The sequence below is a fragment of the Suillus bovinus genome, assembly GCF_016758785.1.
Source record: "Suillus bovinus strain UH-Sbo-P2 chromosome Unknown EDB93scaffold_100, whole genome shotgun sequence".
NCBI classification, from domain to species: domain Eukaryota; kingdom Fungi; phylum Basidiomycota; class Agaricomycetes; order Boletales; family Suillaceae; genus Suillus; species Suillus bovinus.
Window position 1 is genome coordinate 72,507 of NW_024542156.1, and position 16,618 is coordinate 89,124.

Below are 16,618 nucleotides of genomic sequence, written 5' to 3' on the forward strand. Positions count from 1 at the left end.
ACTCACAGTGACTTTCCAAGATGTGGTTCAGAGGTCACTGATTTTTTTTTCTACGACTAGAGGTTCAGTAGTACGCTAGGACAAAGCCGCGGAGTTTGAATTGATGCGTGAACCTCGCAACTTCCTAACCTCATTTATAGATGCGTCCACGCGGGCAGCCGTATCTCACGAGGTTCTCGGTTTGATCATCAGAATGAGAAAACAAATCATTCTGTCCGTGCCCGCAGGCGACTGCGCGCTCCCTTCGTTGACCACAGCCAGCATCATCATACCAACATTATACCTGTCCACCGTTATTAGGGCTGTTCTATCCAATGTTAAGCTCTGATATAGCAGCTTTGATTGGCTTTGGTTGTGAGGCGGTCTTGTATGGTAAGATCTCCACAGGTTTCAACGTCTTTTTCAGTGAACACTCACTGGCAAGCGCTCACGTACAGGCAGTTACTGCATTCTTTTCATCGTCTCATGGATAGTCTTGGGTCATAAACGACCTTCCCCAAAACTTAGTAGCCCTGTCATTTTTGCCAACTGTTTGCTCTTTTTCTGCTGCACTGCACATTTTGCTCTCGAATTCAATCATTTTTATAAAACTCTTGTGGGTTTCCCTATCAAATCGTTAGAAAATACATGTATCCTCATACCAATTTTCTCGATAGGAGTCAACTGGAGTCGATGGTTATTCCGCGGAGACACCTGGTCTTATGGGCGCAGATTTCCTTATCTCATTCACAGATCTTGTCGGTGACTTGGTTCTCGTCTACCGCTGCTGGATGCTTTGGGACAGGAACTACTTTGTAGTCATACTTCCCCTTCTTACTGCCTTCGGTGGCTTCGGTACGTCGTCCCACTTCGAGTAATCAACCAGTCAGTGACCAATTCTAATAGCTTGCATAATGGAGGTACTTCACCTCGTCATCCTCATGGACCCCACCGCGCCTGCCCCTCCTCTAGCTACAGTGGGCCTGGGGCTCGCAGGTTATATCCTGCCTCTTGCCACCAATTTCGTCGTCACCTTCCTTATAGTTTACCGCATCCGGATCTCCTCCAATGTTGTAAAAGAATCACCTATAGTCATCGGCCAAGGCGCTTCCCATCGTGCGATGATGCTCATCATCGAGAGTGGTGCCCTCTATCTTATAACACAATTCGTGTTCGTCATACTCTTCTCGATCCAGCACCCCGCACAAGGCATCGTGGCGGTGATTGCCACCCAAGTATACGTGAGTACCAAACCTGTGCTTCTATAATTTCCGCTCATCGCTTACTTACACATCCATGATAGGGCATTGCACCTACCCTGATTATTATTCGGGTAGGCTTGGGAATTTCATCTGAGAATACCACCAAGGCAATAACGTCCACTCGTATTGAATGGATCGCGCGCCGTGGGGACGATACGGGCACTTCGGGTACCCAATTCACTGTCGAACACAGCATGGCCGAATCCGATATGGATATTCGGATGAAAGACTTCGATCTCAACCGGAAGGGACACGACGAGATTGAGATTGCAGAGGTCGAGATGGCGCCTGCCAGTAATTACGAGAGTGCTTCGCCTGTATAAACACCTTGGCATATGTACCAAAGGTATGTTGAAACTTGTTGTAGTGGTGTAGTGGTGTATTTGGACATACACACACCGGAAATTAATTACGACATATCTTTTGACGTATCTTATCTAGTAGAAATATCAATTTGGCATTACAAGAGTATCGTACATACGACGGTGACCCACCCCCCTTATTCGAACGGTATGCTTGGGTGTTCTAGCATGTACTGCCGCAGCACCGTCCAATCCCTACACCTGTGAACCGAACCCACCCCATTCGCAGTGTGATACAACTTCCCATCGTCCGGGGATATCTGGGGAATATCCACTTCTAGCGTGGTATCGGCATGACACAGCAGCGCCTGCCGTAAATATCGCAAGCAGTGCTGGATATGCTCTGCAGCATGCGTGCGATTCACCACATAGCCAACGCGGATGATATCCAGGCAGTGGAATTGATGGTAGAGGGAGACTAGGAATGTGCGGTTATTTGGGCCTAGAGCGACAAACCCGTCTGAGGGGAAAAGGGTGCCCCAGTCATCATCATCGTATAATGAAAAGTGACCTTCGCCGCTCTCGAGTTCGAGACCGACGGATGGGAGCTCCACTGGCAGCTGGGAGGGGTGGTCATCGCCCACATACGCTGTGAACGAGATGGTCAGGTCAAATTCACGCTTTAAATGGCAAAAGCACGCAGTTGACATACTGTGAACGTGAGGGGCCGTGGGGATGAGCTCACTGAGAACAGAAACAGTGTGTAATGTAAACATCACATTGACTATCGTGACCAGCACAAGAACGGAAATGCAAGCGGAGACAACATTAGAGGGGTCCCGCAAAGACCACCTCGATGCTGGAGAAGTACTATGGGGAAGACGTCCGAGTCGCAAGTAGGACATTATGACTTTAGATGGTAGAGATAGTTCATATGTATAACGGGCTTCTTTGAACTGACTCGGATACACATATAGCCGCATCGTGCGGTGCCGAGAACGAACTGCTGTACATTCATTGCTATATCTGACGAGCGTTATCGTGAATTCCCAGACGAGATTGATCCGGCCAAGACCTTGGATAGTGAAGAGCAGTGCCATAACGATACTATGCACGAGAGTTGTCAACGTCAAAGTTACAGGATAAACGTTCACCAGATAAAGTATTCCAAGTTAAGATCAATGCAGTAATCCTCTGCGGCGCGGGTGCTGTGACATGCTGTGCAACGCACCGTTTAGTTAAACCAGCGGTAATCAATCATGGTGACTCCCGGGAAGGCACGATGCCAGTATATCGGCCCACCCCTTGTAAGGTTTTGGAATAAAAATACGACACATACCGACTTCTCAGCCGCATAAATACCCCGTCCATCTATCCAGTCCTAAAACTGTCACTTGGCGAGCACTAGGTAAGCTCAAGAGATAAAACACATATCTGGTGACTGATGCGCAATTGTTGCAGAAGTGGGATCGCAACATTTAACCAAATGAGCAACAAAGAATATACACCGCTCGCACAAAGAACCGAAGAAGAGGAGCAAAGTGATGTATCGTTTGAAGCGGATGGAGAGTGCACCCAAAGCACAAAACGTTTCACCTCGCCGTGGTACATCGGTATCGCCTTGGTTGCAATCCTTGCGATCAACGGCCTTTGTCTGATGATCATGATCAACCGGCTTCGAGCTGCATCTATGGCACTGAAGCCAGTGCTCGACTTCACGGATACTCGATATCTGCCTCGTCCTGATCCATACGATGGGCTATGAGCAGTTCTAATAATACACGAGTCTAGATGTGGCACGGAGAAGTAGACTCACACAGAGCCGCCTTTGGAAGTGGCATGAATGCTAAAGAACCTATTTAGTGCACAATAAGATAATATGTATTAGCCGGTGATTGGTTCGATTGCCTGTAGTATGGAACCTTACAATATGAAAGGTAACGAGGCTTGTCAGACATGATGCTTGCGATAGCATGAGGGGCTACCCCATAGCATCTGCCAAAGCACTTGAACTCCCGATACATCGAGCGCACTTCCTGCGCGCTGGCACCGCTTCGTCGTCGAAGCGTAGCTAATATGGAGCTCAGCGCAGATTTACGAAGACCCTCAGAAGAAGTCCTCGATGGCAACCGAGCATAATTTCTCAAGACTCCAATGGCTCCACGTCCACGAGTCATAAGTTCTGCTATAAGATCAGCTTGGTTGTAGAAGAAGTTTTCATCAAGATCGTAGGCCATACCTCTCGCAACCGTCATCATGATGTACTCCGGCATTCTCTCTTTGATCTGCACGGTATGGGTACTTCTTGTTCCGTGTGCTGCCCGTGTTATCGTTAGAGACACAGGTTAGTGCTGTGTTCTGGCTCAGATGAATATCAATAACCTGTATAATGAATCTGCCCCCGATATAGAAGGTGAAGATCTCTGGTTATCTCTTGCAGCCGCATGTGAACGTTGCGACAGTGGTGCCAAGAGCGCTATGGTGCCAATTGTCCACGACAAGGCCATTCCAAATGAAGGCAAACAATTATTCCTAGTTGCTCACTGCTTGAACTTACCAACTCACAGTTCGAGTTGTTCTATATGCGGCGGAAACTCAATCGACGTCAATCGATATCGCCTTGCGGCAACTAAATGACCATGAGAAAACATCGCCCGACCGAGGTGAACATGCTCACCCAACTTGTCCTTAAGGCGAACTACTATTTCTGCTTCACCACAGCTCGTGCGATAGATCATAGGGCAAACAAACCACGACAGATATTGGGTGGAAATCTTCGGCAACCTACCATTCATGAAGGCGTAGCTTCTTGGCAACGTAAGCCAGTGTAGTTGGTTTGTTGATCAGCGCTCACCAAGACACTTGTAGCGGCTATTAAAAGCGATGAAAGTCCTGTTGGAGGGTTTTTATTTGAGGACGCCGTTCATGACAAGATCGTCGATTCTTGACGCAGTGGTGATTGAGCACGAGTCTCGCATGCACTACACGATAAAGAATAAAAGAAGCATTCATTCGAGGAGGGCACTGGATCGAGGGAGGGATCGAAAGGCATTATTTAAACATTCCCACACCTGGTTTTCGTAGAAAAATTGTTAAATGGGGATAGCATTGAACTAGCAAGATTCAGACACTCACACTTCTATCCACACCACCAAAAGTACGAACCGTCTCTGCCAATACGGGAATAAATTAAGTACACAAGACTAGCGGGCTGAAGTATAGTCAGCCTGTAAGAAAATTGACAATGACAACGACATTCATCATGATCCCCGCCACCCTCGACCGCCGATATATATTTCTAGTGCACAAGGTCCGAGTCTACCTTTGTCTGTACAGGGGAAACGACCTGAATATGAACCGTGTCAGTCCGCAACTACGGTTTGGTTTCGTCAAACCATATTTAAATCGATCATTAAGGACACCTACCCATGTTAAGGTAAGTCGATCGTGCTCCAAGAATAACCTGACAAAGCGGTTGGGAAAAAATCGAGTACGACAGACGGTGGCAATGTAAGGACGATTTGAAATGATGGATCCATGTGGGTAATCAGAAGACTTGCAAATAAGGCAGGTCGGTGAGTCGGGGTCATAGATATTTTCTGCGCGAGCGATGGCTCGCTGATTGAAGTCTAAGATGTGCACGTAGAAACAATCCTGGGTGCAGAGTCCTTCCGGCTTTTTTCCGATTTTAGGAGTGATATCCCAAGGGAGAGCATAGGCCATTTTGCTGCCAAACACACTGATTTGGCAGCTTGAATGATGCTGAAAGCAGCACGTATACTGGGGTCCCCACTCCGACCAGGGAATTTCGACAGGCGTGTCTGAGTGCAAGGCCTTTTCTGAGAAGATAACCATATCGATAACTAGAACAACAGGGCGTGCGTTTGTGATAGTCTCTAAAACAACGATTTGCGATTCCAGAGAGGGAACGTAGTCGGGCTCCAGGTCTGGACAAGCTGTTGCAGCATGGAACGATGGGGTGCCATGAAATAGGTAGAACGACGCAAGCAGGGATTCTTGAAGACGATACATTACTCGGCGCTGAGGTGGGCCATTTTCTTGTAGTGTATATAAAGTTATGATGCCCTGGGTGTCGATGACAACAAACTTCTGTTCATCAACTAGATGGAAACCCGCAAAATCTTCACATAAAGGATACTACTTATGCTGAGCGGCAGGGTTTCAAGAGTAGAGTGAACTTACACTCTTGGTATATCCTTTCCTCCAATCTATCACTTGTATGAACACGTTGTGCCCCACCATTTCCAGTGGGTTTAATCGTTCCATATGATAGAAGACAACTATATGATCCCCACAAACTGTAGGCTCTTGCGTTAAAATGACACGGTGATGGCTAGATTCCTCAGAATGTTGGCACTTCAACAAAGCTTCCACGGAATCTGGATGTGGAAGCAGGGATGAAGCCGACCGAAATTCCACCGAAAAGATATGGCGACCTTGCTCGGCACCAGTCACGGTGTATATATCAGGAAATAAAATTACAACCACAAGATCCTGAATAGGGTCGAGGACAACCGATCTCACCGATCCCGACATCCGACCCTGGAAGAACTGCTCGTATCTGGAGAACGAATGAGAGAGTTTGATATTTGTGTTGCAGTCCCGAATGTAGAAATTGTCGTTGTCCCACATCCACCAAATCCCGCATTTCATGTGTTGTATTCCTGAATGTAGGTTCATGATAGGTACTGCATCTTCGAAGACAGAACTGGCGTGGAACACAGATGGCCAGAAGGTTACCCATCTCTTGAGTGAGGACATCCTGCTGTCAACATCGATCGAGTTCAGAGTTCTTGTCTCGGTGAAGCCCTGAGCATGAAGTTCAAGCTTGTATTGGATGTGGATAGAATTCTGAGCTGCATTCCGTACGATTTTACATGTCTAGCATTAAACGGAAGTTAGCATAGGATGATAATCACGGAAAGAGCAAACCATTGCACAGCGACAAAGGTCCCTGGGAGTCAGCAAGGATAGAATATGACATATCAGCTCTGTCGGAAGTGACAAGAATTCAATTGCAACCGTTGTCGCCATGTTGTCGATACAGCTCATGAGTCATGCCACGGCCAGCTAACGTGCCGCCAGGTTTTCGAAGTCCGTCAAGACTCCGCTTGACTCATCATCAACACCAAAATTAGCAAGTACAAAGTTTCATCAGATGCTGACTCTGAGTTTGAGCCAAGATTGAGTCAACTCATCATTAATCATTCTCCACGATGCACTGTTGAGCGCTTGAGCGCTGAGCACTTGTGCCCAATATTAAAACTACGGCTTCTTTAATCCTTCCGTTCTTGGACTTCACAATCATCGCAACAACCGACTAGCAAACCCAGATCATAGATATCAACACTGGTTTCGTGCTCATGGTGAGCTGGACACAGCCTGGCCAGGATGCTGGCAGTGTACGTCACCTCAAAGTCTTGACCAACACTCTCTCGTGGCGGGTCCCAGTCAGATGGCATCATTATTGATGTTGCCCTCTCTTCACACCGCTCGGTCAGTTAGCTCCTTTCGCCACCTGAGGCCGGTATGTCAGGACACCGATGAACGCAGTTTCTGCACCCGCTAGGGCCTCTTCGCCCGCGCATGGCCTATCATCCCTTGACAACCGCGATCGAGGTGTTTCATTACGCCCTGGTCAGAGCACTGGGTCTTTTCGCCGATGAGTCCTGAGTGCTATTTCTGTCATTCAGTTCCGTGCGATATCGCGAAATTAATTCTGTAAAAGAAAAGCCGTGCCTAAAGCTGTCATATCACCTCGTTATATGAAACGATGTCATTAACGTTTCTCAGAACAGATATAGCTCGCAACTCACTGCCTACCGCATTCACAAAAATTGATCATCGCTTCGGCATGAACAGTGCTTTTACCGTAGAATCGACCCGATATGACTCGTACTGGTTGTCAACGGGTATCTAGCACTGCGTGCACTTGCCAAGCGAATTCATTCATATAAATGGTTTGAAGACTTCAGGCATTTAGATCTCCATAGTTCCTCAACCTCAACTTCATCCACACAAACACATACCTTTGACCTAATTTCATCATTATTATGTTGACTTCTTTTACTCGCTTCACGGTCGCTCTTGCTCTTACATTCTCTGTTTTCGGTGCTGCTATTCCAGTGGCCACTGACACCACCACTGCTTCTTCTTCTCGGACTACCCCTGTTGGTGCTCTGTGGAAGAACAACGTTCATGAGAGGCTCTCTGAACCACCTTCCCAGCGGTCCGGTGAGCTCTGGGAAGGGATTGAGCATGAGAATGTAGCACGGGACGGATTGGCACCCGCTCGCAGATCTGGCGAGCTCTGGCGTGGTCTAGAACACGAAGAAGTAGCACGAGACGGATTGATACCATCTCGCAGATCTGGCGAGCTCTGGCGTGGTCTAGAACACGAAGAGATAGCACGAGACGGAGTGGTACCAGCTCGCAGATCTGGCGAGCTCTGGCGTGGACTAGAACACGAAGAGATAGCACGAGACGGATTGGCACCGGCTCGCAGATCTGGCGAGCTCTGGCGCGGGCTTGAACACGTGGAGGTTTCCCCTTCCACTGATGCCTAAGGTCAGTTCCTGTATGTGTTTCGAATCTGGCTTTGGTCCTGATGTACCACATCCAGTCATATTGCGTTATCCAGACATCGGTACTTTATCAGGCATGAGCGAGGATCCCCGCGCTCGGGCTGTGTACGCGGGCATGCACAGCATAGTCGGGCAATTCCATGCGGACCTTTCTTGGCCATAATTTTACATGCTTTCCTATACCTGTTTTTGGCTGATTGCCACCTTATAGCCATACATACTGTATCTATCTTGCAGCAGCCCACAGCAAACGCTGAGGGTGTACTCCATACTCCACTACTTTATTGCTTCGATGGTTACTTACTTTATACCAATAAGTTATTCGGGACGTTGCATACTCCGCTATTACTTTATTGCTTCGATGATTACTCACTTTATACCGACAAATATGTACCTGTAATAGGGGTTGAAATTTATACCCGCTATATATCATATAACAAGAATGAATGAATTGGATAAACGGTGGATCAATATCGATTTCGAAAACATAAATTGGAGGGAGGTTTAACCAAGGTTAAACGGTATTGGCAGAGCGCTGCGGATGAATTATGGACCGTTCCCCTATAATTAATTACACCAGATGAGTCCAAGGTCTGGTACGTAAAGTGGTCCGCGTACTAGTGATAATTTGTAGTCGTGGTGCTGCTATTTGAGTCCGACGGGAAATGATTCGGACCATGAGAGAATGAATGAGGGGGGAGTTAATTCACTGAAGCTACAGCGAGTAATGACCGGCTTTTAGATCTAAGTGGGTACGAAGAGAAAGCCATAAGTAGTACTTCGAACCGGTACAAAGGGAATTCCATAGCCAGTGTCTGTGGCTAGCGGTGTGACAGGTGAAAGTACTCACGGATGTCATAACAGTACAGCGTCTATGGATATGGCGAAATCCCTCAATACCACTAATCAATTGATCAGTTGCCTTCCAGCAATACTGTTCTACCCCATAAAAAAAAAGGAAAGAACATAGAGCCAGCTGCAGGTTCATGTATCATAGATATATGAGAAAAACGTGTATTTTGCATGGAATACATGCAACATAGTTTCCAAACTGGCGGCGGAGATGGGCATCCCAAGACCTCAAACGGCTCACAGAAACATGGTACAAGATTTGATTCCAAATTACAGTCGGCCCAGGTATAAGGCTCGTCACGTCTAGTGAAATGATAGGCAGAACTTCGAGCATCTGCCATAAATCGCCAATAAAAAAAAGGAAAGAAAACGCAGCTCCGTGCGTGGAAGGATGTGTCTAAGATAAATATATTCGTATGATCACCAGGATAAACGTAAATTTGAAAAATTCAGCCAGCGGGGTATCACCCGTCGTCAACGGATTGGTATCAGGGCCGTTTTATAGAGCTAATGCAAAAAGTGCTAAAAGTCCAGAACCAACGGAGGTCAAAGCGCTGAGAGGGCGGATGGACAAGGCGCCGCCGGTGGGAGCAAGACCCGCATTAGCAGCGCCAGCGGGAGAGTATGGAGTCGTCGTGGATTTGGAAGCTGCGGCAGGAGTTGTGAGACTGTCAACGCAGATGTCAGCTTAACGCATGGCAATTGTCGACATAAAATCTTACGCAGTGCTAGATGAAGAAACGCCAGGTGCATTAGGAGGTGGGATGGTGCTGGTCAGGCACGACGAGTCACTGCTAGGAGCCACATTCATCTGGCATCCGTGTTAAATAAAATCCCTCATTAAACAAAGGAATATAATTCGCTCACGGTTCCACTCCAAGCTTCATTTCCTTCGGAATCTTCGATGAAAAGAACGACTGCAGTGCCAGCAGGAAGAGCGACTTTCCATTGGTATGAAAGACCGCTCTGCTGACCAAAATCAACACTGCATACCAAGAACGTGAGATCGCATGAGCCAAAGGAAGTTCAAAAAACGTACAGAGCCTCGCCACAGAGGTCATCTGCGGGAGCTACAAGAAGGCTGTAGGGAGGACTTGATGCTGTCCAAGTAATTTGAACATTTCCACACTAATTTCAAGTTGGCGCGGGCAAGTCAGCACCTAAGAGGTCATGTATAGCTAGAGGAATTACCTGAGTGGGGCTTGGGGTGTCAATCGTAAAATCAGCAAATACGCCTTGAATGGCAAGTGCGACAAAGAGAGTGACTGAAAAGAGTGTAGCGAACATGTTGTATCGTTTGCAAGGAGGGTCGGGGTGTTGTCGGGGTATATGCGGAAGGGAAGGCCGGTGGAAGTAGGAGGAGAGGAAGATGGAGGGTTCCGGCATGCCGCCTCAAGCATACCATCAATGACATTTAGAACCCCGCTGCATTCACCACTTTGTTATTGTTCATCTACACATTACAATGGGCAAGTGTTATTACAAAATCTGGTCAAGCTAAGCTGGATCAAGCGAAGACTCTACAAGGACGGCGGTGTTCTAAGGCTGACCTCGGACTCTGGATTCTTCAATGAAGACAAATGAACAAAAATCTAGACCTCACTCTCGTTTGGATCAGTTCAGACTTTTCTCTAGATTTACATGGGAGGGTTTTCGTGATACGTTCTTGAACTATATGAATGTTTTACAGGTCACGGTGTAACAAGTTCTGACCGAACTTGAAGAGTATCAACTTGAAATGCAGTCACCATGGTCTTTGTGTCGCTGCCAGACGGTCCAGTACTAGTCATTTCATGTTTGGTGTCAGACCAAGTCGTGTTTCAGCCCGGGCCCTCAGTACGTACTCAGTGAGTTCGATTTTGCCTAACAATCAATATTCTATTGATTTGATTTCCTTATTTAGCATGCAACAATCCCGCCGTTCGGCGACGACTGTGTCAGAGACTCAGAGTGAACCCCAATCAAAGGTACTGGGAGCCCGTTCTGTATTCTCCTCATGTGGCTCAGACTGAGGCAAGCTTGTCGTGGACATCAAGCATGCTGTTAGGCCCGGAAACCGCCTCATTTTCGCCCTTGACAATCCTCAGACTGGGATGACATTGAGAATATGACTGACCAAAATTAACAGATGTTTCACAAGAAACAACCCTTTGTAAGGGCCCTTCTAGAAGCCTTCGCTACCACGAAAGCACCCAGGCAAAGACACTTAGCGTTCAAGTTGTATTTGCCCAGTCCGACTACTGATTTTCACGCCGCAGGTTTGTATGCACACGCTGTCTTCTCTAGCATGCTGTCATTCTACTCATTCCCAGGCCCTGCCACAACCAATTTGCATTATTTGTTCCGTATGATCTTTTCGTGTACAACATCACGGCGTTAGGGAGTGCCAATTATAGAGCGCTTCAGCTGCTTTTTGTTCGAGAAGCACGCTTGTTCGGTCAACGTTTGACATAAAGAGGTGTCCCTGTGATCGACAACGTCCAGAATCAACAAGGCAGCGCGATTGGTCGTTCAGACATCATGAATGTTGGTCTTGCCAGTGCCTACATCGAACTGGAGGATATTGATGTTCTCATATTTGAGATGTCCGCAACGAGCCGTCTCTTGAACAAGACTTCTGAAGTGGAAGACTTGCAGGATGGTATAATGTTCACGTTCCACACCAGAAAGATCACCATAGACCAAGCCACCAGATCTCAGAGTGGAAGACACCGAGAGTGACTTTGTCCTCGCTTGCTCTGTTTCATTCATGCGCGATGCTCTTCTCACTGCCCTGAGCGAAAAGCTCTGTCAGACAGCACTCTTCTGGTGAGTATTTTACAAATCTTTAAGGCGATCGAAACTTGATAGAAACGAACTCGCGTGTCGACAGGAAGTTCATATTGTGGTGTTCCGATTGCAAGTCATCTGGCACAAAAAATGCTCAAGATAATCGACAATGCAGTCCGACGCAACGTCACCTTCATAGCACACATCCCGACCTCCATCACCTCATCAGATTCATCAATAGGGCCGTTTCAAATCAACCTTCGGTGAGCTGTCATATAAATAAAGGAATGTTACTACAGTATATTTGTGTAGTCTGCACATACCAACCCGCCTCTAAATACACTCCCCGACAAAAGCATAGACGAATGTTTGTCACTGACCAAACCATGTCAAGAGAGAAGGATACCATCGTCAATGCAAAGCGCCGAAAAGCACCAGCTAAACAACATCGATCTCATACATCATCACCTGTACTAACGCACTCCCTCTTCGCAGCACTCCTCTTGTACCTGAGGCCTAATTCCTACCTATAGTAACTTGGTCACACACTGCTACCATATTAAGAAACTCCGCTTGCTACTCGTCTCTTTCCCCATCCTTCTGCGGTCTTCAATAATACTCGACTAGGGTAAGGCATAGTCCATTATACCCACACCCATCACTGATATACCATAGGACTTATAAAGTCCGTTATATCCAGGTTCTAGACGCATACAGTTCATTAGAAGTGAGATGGGTCGGTCGCAATTCCATGCTTACGTTCCATTCACACCGTTCAACTCTTCTAACAGATGATGTGGAGCAGTGTCAAGCGGCCTTGCAGGAATGTTCCTCCGACGATCCAAACAGAACGACCCTCCTCAACAACCTTGGCAAGAGCCTTCGAGAAAGGTTTCTTCAGTATGATGACATGTCCGATCTGTCTAAATCCATCAACATCTATCGAGCTGCACTCGCACTCTATCCCCCTGACGATCCTGACCAATCCACATCTCTCAACGGCCTTGCAAGTAGCCTTCGAAACAGATACTTGCGGCAGGGAGACATGTCCGACCTGTCTGAGGCCATCGAGCTCTCTCAAGCTGCGCTGACACTTTGTCCCCCTGGTCATCCTGATCGATCCACATCGCTCAACAACCTTGCCAACTGCATTGTAGAGAGATTCGAGGAACGGGGTGTTTTGTCTGACCTGGATGATTCCATTAAGTTCCATCGAGATGCCCTGGCGCTTCGTCCCTTAGGTCATCCTGAGCGATCTATGTCTCTTAACAACCTTGCCTACAGCCTTCGAATCTCATTCCAGCAGCGGGGCATGGTTTCTGCACTCGACGAGGTTATTGAGCTCCATCGTGATGCACTACTGCTCCGTCCCCCTGGTCATCCTCACCGATGGATGTCTCTCAATAACCTTGCTATCAACCTTGAAGACAGATTCGAGCAGCGTGGTATGCCGTCGGACTTAGATGAGGCCATCGATGTCCATCGAGCTGCTGCTCGAGACCTCTGTGTTCCAGGTCATTTTAATGAATCACTGTCTCTTAGCAATACTGCTACATCTCTTCACACCAGATTTCTGCAGCGGGGTGCGCCATCTGACCTTGATGAGGCAATCAAACTCAATCAAGCTGCACTGGATCTCCGTCCACTCGGTCATCCTCATCGATCGACGTCTCTCAACAACCTTGCAAACAACCTTCAAGAGAGATTCCTGAAGTGGGGTGTGCTGTCTGACCTTGATGAGGCAATCAAACTCCATCGAGCTGCACTGGATCTCCGTCCCCTCGGTCATCCAAAACCATCGACGTCTCTCAGCAATCTTGCCATGTGTCTTCATGAAAAATTTCAGCAATGCGGCAATCTGTCTGACCTCGATGAGGCTATTAACCTTCATCGAGCTGCGCTACTGCATCGTCCTCCTGGCCATTCTGATCGGTCGATGTCTCTCAACAACCTTGCTATAAGCATTCACAGCAGATTCCAGCTGCAGGGCGCGCCATCTGACCTTGATGAAGTCATTAAACTCCATCGAGCTGCACTAGAGCTTCGTCCCCTCTGCCATTCTCATCGATCCATGTCTCTCAACAACCTTGCTGTCAGCCTTAGAGACAGATTCATGCAGCATACCATTGCGTCCGACTTAGATGAGTCTATTGAGCTCCATCGAGCTGCGCTGGAACTCCGTCCTCCTGGCCATTCTGACCGTGCCACATCTCTCGTCAACCTTGCGAATAGCATTAAAGGCAGATTCAAGCAACGTGGCATCATAGCTGACCTGGATGAGTCCATTGAGCTCTATCGAGCTGCACTGATGCTGCACCCATCTGGCCATCCCCATCGATCTTCAACTCTCAACAACCTTGCTAGTGTCCTCCGCAGCAGATTCAAGCTCAAGGGTGTCCAGTCTGACCTAGATGAGTCCATGAATCTTCATCGGACTACACTGGAGCTATGTCCTCCTGGTCATCATGATCGACACTTGTTTCTCACCAATCTTGCCGTGAGCATTGGCGACAGAGTTAAGTCTGACCTGGATGAGGCCGTCAGGCTCCATCGCGCTGCACTAATGCTCTGTCCCCCTGGTCATTCTGATCGATCCTTATCCCTCAACAATCTTGCAGCCAGTCTTCGAAACAGATTTGGGCTGCAGCGTGACCTGTCTGACCTAGATGAGTCCATTGACCTCCATCGAGCTGCATTGGGCCTCCGTCCTCTTGGCCATTTGGAGCGTTTTACATCTATCAATAATTTGGTCATCTGTCTTCAAGACAGATTTCATCAACAGGGTCTGATATCAGACTTGAACGAATCATTCATGCTGTATTCGCAACTTTCGCAACTTGAAGTATCTCATGTAATCTCTTTAAATGATCTTTCTATTGCCTTGACGTGGGTCGCCTCCGCCAAGGTGTTCAAGCATAGCTCTGCATTGCTTGCCTATCAGACCGCTTTGAACTTCCTGGACCGGCACCTCGCTGTCATGATGTTTTCTTCACATCATTTTGATGCGATCAAAAAGGAAGCTTCATCTCTCGCAATGGATGCTTTTTCGTATAGCGTTAGTCAAGGTGCCTTAACAACTGCTGTGGAGTTGGTCGAGCAAGGCCGTGCAGTGTTTTGGACTCAGTCAGCACGCTTTCGTACACCGCTGGATGAACTTTCTGCATCAGGCGATGCCGGAAATGCTTTGGCGGACGAGGCAAAGGATCTTAGCTTTCGCCTTCGTACCGCATTAGAAACATCTACCGAAGGCCCACAAACCCGGCAATTAATTGTGCAATGGGATGATGTAGTCTCCCGCATTCGCATGCTGCCACGCTTTTCCCGTTTTCTCCAACCTCCACTATTCTCTGACCTTCAAAAAGCCGCAGAATATGGTCCAGTTATCATTGTCAACGCGAGCCAGTACAGCTGCGACGCCTTGGTCGTATTGATCGATCAAGATCCTATCCACATTCCACTTGACATTACACAAGCTGAAGTCTCCGAGTTATCCTCTGAGTTCCAGTCGCTCATAAAACATGCCGGCTCATCCGATTCTGAAGCTGAATCGTACAAGATCATTGATATCCTGCGCAAACTTTGGGATCCCGTCGTTCGTCCTATTGTTGTTGCGCTCAGAAAGTTCATCCCACGCGGTTCACGCATCTGGTGGTGTCCTACCGCCAAGTTTACGCTGCTTCCGCTGCATGCAGCAGGACCCTATGCGCCGGGCGCTCATGACTTTTCTCACTTCTACATTTCCTCCTACACGCCAACTTTGGCCACACTCGTTCGCGCGCGAAAGCAGCTTTCCAAAGATGCATCCAACAATCATTTCGTTGCCATTGGCCAAGCAAATGCGGAAGGAGGGACTATCCTACAGCGTGTTGCTGATGAGCTAGTCGCTGTCGCTCAGCGCGTGGCGCCCTTCACGTCCTTTACATCGATCGAGGACAGCGATGCAACTGTTCAAGGAGCCCTTGATGTACTGCGCAAAAACCAATGGGTTCACCTAGCCTGCCATGGTTTTCTGAATCGCGATAAACCATTCAATGCTTCCTTTGCGATGCGCGACAGTGGTTTGATGATAAGGGACATCATCCAAGCCCACTTGCAGAACCCGGAGTTTGCATTTTTATCGGCTTGCCATACCACGGTGGGTGATGAATCGAGCCCTGATGAGGCGATTCATCTCGCTGCCGCAATGCAATTTTCCGGATTTCGCGGTGTAGTAGGTTCAATGTGGTCTGTGAACGATGGTGCTGCGTGCCAGATTGTTTCTGCTTTTTACGACAACATGTTTGATAGCTCAGGGAGATTGGACCCCACGCGTGCTGCTGTAGCATTGCACAAGGCTGTGAAGAAATTGCGCAAGACAATTCCATTAGAACAACAGATTGTATTTATTCATATAGGCATCTAGTATGTGATATGTACTACATGTAAATTCAATTATCGATTCGCTCGCCTTCATCAATGTCACTGACGTTGAAGAGATGGACTATCGGCCCTGAATGGGATAGCGCACGAACCACTACATGGAGATTCAGAGAACTAGCCCGTCTCCCGGGAACTGTCCAAGTTTCCACAATAGCTCCATGTTGTCGAGAGTCTTGGTCTGCCTCGTTGAATTCTCCCTGAGGCAGGCTTGCTCTCAATACCGGAATAAACTGACATGTTTTGCCCTGTATAGCCCAATCATTAGTGCATATGTGAGCATCTCGAATTGATACGAGCAATCCAACTGTTTCGTTTGTCTTGGATGACCTACTGAAGCAAAGATCCGGCAACTGACCCGGAGTTTGATCTTGGAGGATCTGGGGTCGAATCTATGTGGTTTGCCTATGAAATGTGGTGCTACTTTTATGAG

The 16,618-nt window shown here is 47.7% G+C and overlaps 7 protein-coding genes across 7 annotated transcripts; 4 read left to right on the forward strand and 3 right to left on the reverse strand.

Annotated features, from left to right (window-relative positions):
• Positions 1 to 98: 98 nt before the first annotated feature.
• On the forward strand, positions 99 to 1,652 carry EDB93DRAFT_67460 (uncharacterized protein). Its single transcript, XM_041457073.1, has 5 exons — positions 99 to 372; positions 438 to 595; positions 657 to 834; positions 886 to 1,220; positions 1,283 to 1,652. The coding sequence occupies exons 1-5, from the start codon at positions 315 to 317 to the stop codon at positions 1,562 to 1,564; spliced, it is 1,011 nt and encodes a 336-aa protein (XP_041302269.1). The 5' UTR covers positions 99 to 314; the 3' UTR covers positions 1,565 to 1,652.
• A 106-nt stretch (positions 1,653 to 1,758) lies between these two features.
• Positions 1,759 to 2,355, reverse strand: EDB93DRAFT_1054315 (uncharacterized protein; the record flags this gene model as incomplete). The annotated part of the gene is made up of 2 exons (XM_041444730.1): positions 1,759 to 2,192; positions 2,256 to 2,355. Coding segments are annotated over 2 exons (534 nt in total), but the record flags the coding sequence as incomplete, so codon positions are not given.
• Positions 2,356 to 3,782: 1,427 nt separating this feature from the next.
• On the forward strand, positions 3,783 to 4,531 carry EDB93DRAFT_1179088 (uncharacterized protein). The gene is made up of 5 exons (XM_041450602.1): positions 3,783 to 3,887; positions 3,954 to 4,061; positions 4,111 to 4,206; positions 4,265 to 4,360; positions 4,412 to 4,531. Exons 1-5 carry the CDS (start codon positions 3,800 to 3,802, stop codon positions 4,489 to 4,491), a joined length of 468 nt encoding a protein of 155 aa, XP_041302271.1. The 5' UTR covers positions 3,783 to 3,799; the 3' UTR covers positions 4,492 to 4,531.
• Positions 4,532 to 6,692, reverse strand: EDB93DRAFT_1179089 (uncharacterized protein). Its single transcript, XM_041450603.1, has 5 exons — positions 6,497 to 6,692; positions 5,747 to 6,445; positions 4,970 to 5,701; positions 4,679 to 4,889; positions 4,532 to 4,614 (listed from the first exon to the last, which is right to left on the reverse strand). The coding sequence occupies exons 1-4, from the start codon at positions 6,614 to 6,616 to the stop codon at positions 4,842 to 4,844; spliced, it is 1,599 nt and encodes a 532-aa protein (XP_041302272.1). The 5' UTR covers positions 6,617 to 6,692; the 3' UTR covers positions 4,532 to 4,614; positions 4,679 to 4,841.
• Positions 6,693 to 7,262: 570 nt separating this feature from the next.
• On the forward strand, positions 7,263 to 8,280 carry EDB93DRAFT_68230 (uncharacterized protein). The gene is made up of 3 exons (XM_041457091.1): positions 7,263 to 7,311; positions 7,363 to 8,131; positions 8,187 to 8,280. The coding sequence occupies exon 2, from the start codon at positions 7,618 to 7,620 to the stop codon at positions 8,128 to 8,130; it is 513 nt and encodes a 170-aa protein (XP_041302273.1). The 5' UTR covers positions 7,263 to 7,311; positions 7,363 to 7,617; the 3' UTR covers position 8,131; positions 8,187 to 8,280.
• A 1,219-nt stretch (positions 8,281 to 9,499) lies between these two features.
• Positions 9,500 to 10,287, reverse strand: EDB93DRAFT_1094666 (uncharacterized protein; the record flags this gene model as incomplete). The annotated part of the gene is made up of 5 exons (XM_041446619.1): positions 9,500 to 9,668; positions 9,723 to 9,811; positions 9,868 to 9,985; positions 10,040 to 10,128; positions 10,192 to 10,287. The coding sequence occupies 5 exons, from the start codon at positions 10,285 to 10,287 to the stop codon at positions 9,500 to 9,502; spliced, it is 561 nt and encodes a 186-aa protein (XP_041302274.1).
• A 2,287-nt stretch (positions 10,288 to 12,574) lies between these two features.
• Positions 12,575 to 16,338, forward strand: EDB93DRAFT_1179112 (TPR-like protein). The gene has a single exon (XM_041450604.1). It carries the CDS (start codon positions 12,680 to 12,682, stop codon positions 16,169 to 16,171), a length of 3,492 nt encoding a protein of 1,163 aa, XP_041302275.1. The 5' UTR covers positions 12,575 to 12,679; the 3' UTR covers positions 16,172 to 16,338.
• Positions 16,339 to 16,618: the final 280 nt, after the last annotated feature.

Excerpts from the sequence above, each read along its gene's own strand:
- EDB93DRAFT_1179112 (XM_041450604.1), top strand. The coding sequence starts at position 12,680 with ATGTCCGATCTGTCTAAATCCATCAACATCTATCGAGCTGCACTCGCA.
- EDB93DRAFT_1179088 (XM_041450602.1), top strand. The coding sequence starts at position 3,800 with ATGATGTACTCCGGCATTCTCTCTTTGATCTGCACGGTATGGGTACTT. Across the intron at positions 3,888-3,953 it reads TGTTATCGTTAGAGACACAG|AAGGTGAAGATCTCTGGTTA; the intron begins GTTAGTGCTGTG and ends CCCCCGATATAG. Across the intron at positions 4,361-4,411 it reads AGGCGTAGCTTCTTGGCAAC|CGGCTATTAAAAGCGATGAA; the intron begins GTAAGCCAGTGT and ends AGACACTTGTAG.
- EDB93DRAFT_67460 (XM_041457073.1), top strand. The coding sequence starts at position 315 with ATGTTAAGCTCTGATATAGCAGCTTTGATTGGCTTTGGTTGTGAGGCG. Across the intron at positions 596-656 it reads ATCATTTTTATAAAACTCTT|GAGTCAACTGGAGTCGATGG; the intron begins GTGGGTTTCCCT and ends TTTTCTCGATAG. Across the intron at positions 835-885 it reads TACTGCCTTCGGTGGCTTCG|CTTGCATAATGGAGGTACTT; the intron begins GTACGTCGTCCC and ends CAATTCTAATAG.
- EDB93DRAFT_68230 (XM_041457091.1), top strand. The coding sequence starts at position 7,618 with ATGTTGACTTCTTTTACTCGCTTCACGGTCGCTCTTGCTCTTACATTC.
- EDB93DRAFT_1179089 (XM_041450603.1), bottom strand. The coding sequence starts at position 6,616 with ATGAGCTGTATCGACAACATGGCGACAACGGTTGCAATTGAATTCTTG. Across the intron at positions 5,702-5,746 it reads GGAAAGGATATACCAAGAGT|TATCCTTTATGTGAAGATTT; the intron begins GTAAGTTCACTC and ends CAGCATAAGTAG. Across the intron at positions 4,890-4,969 it reads ATCGACTTACCTTAACATGG|GTCGTTTCCCCTGTACAGAC; the intron begins GTAGGTGTCCTT and ends GTTCATATTCAG.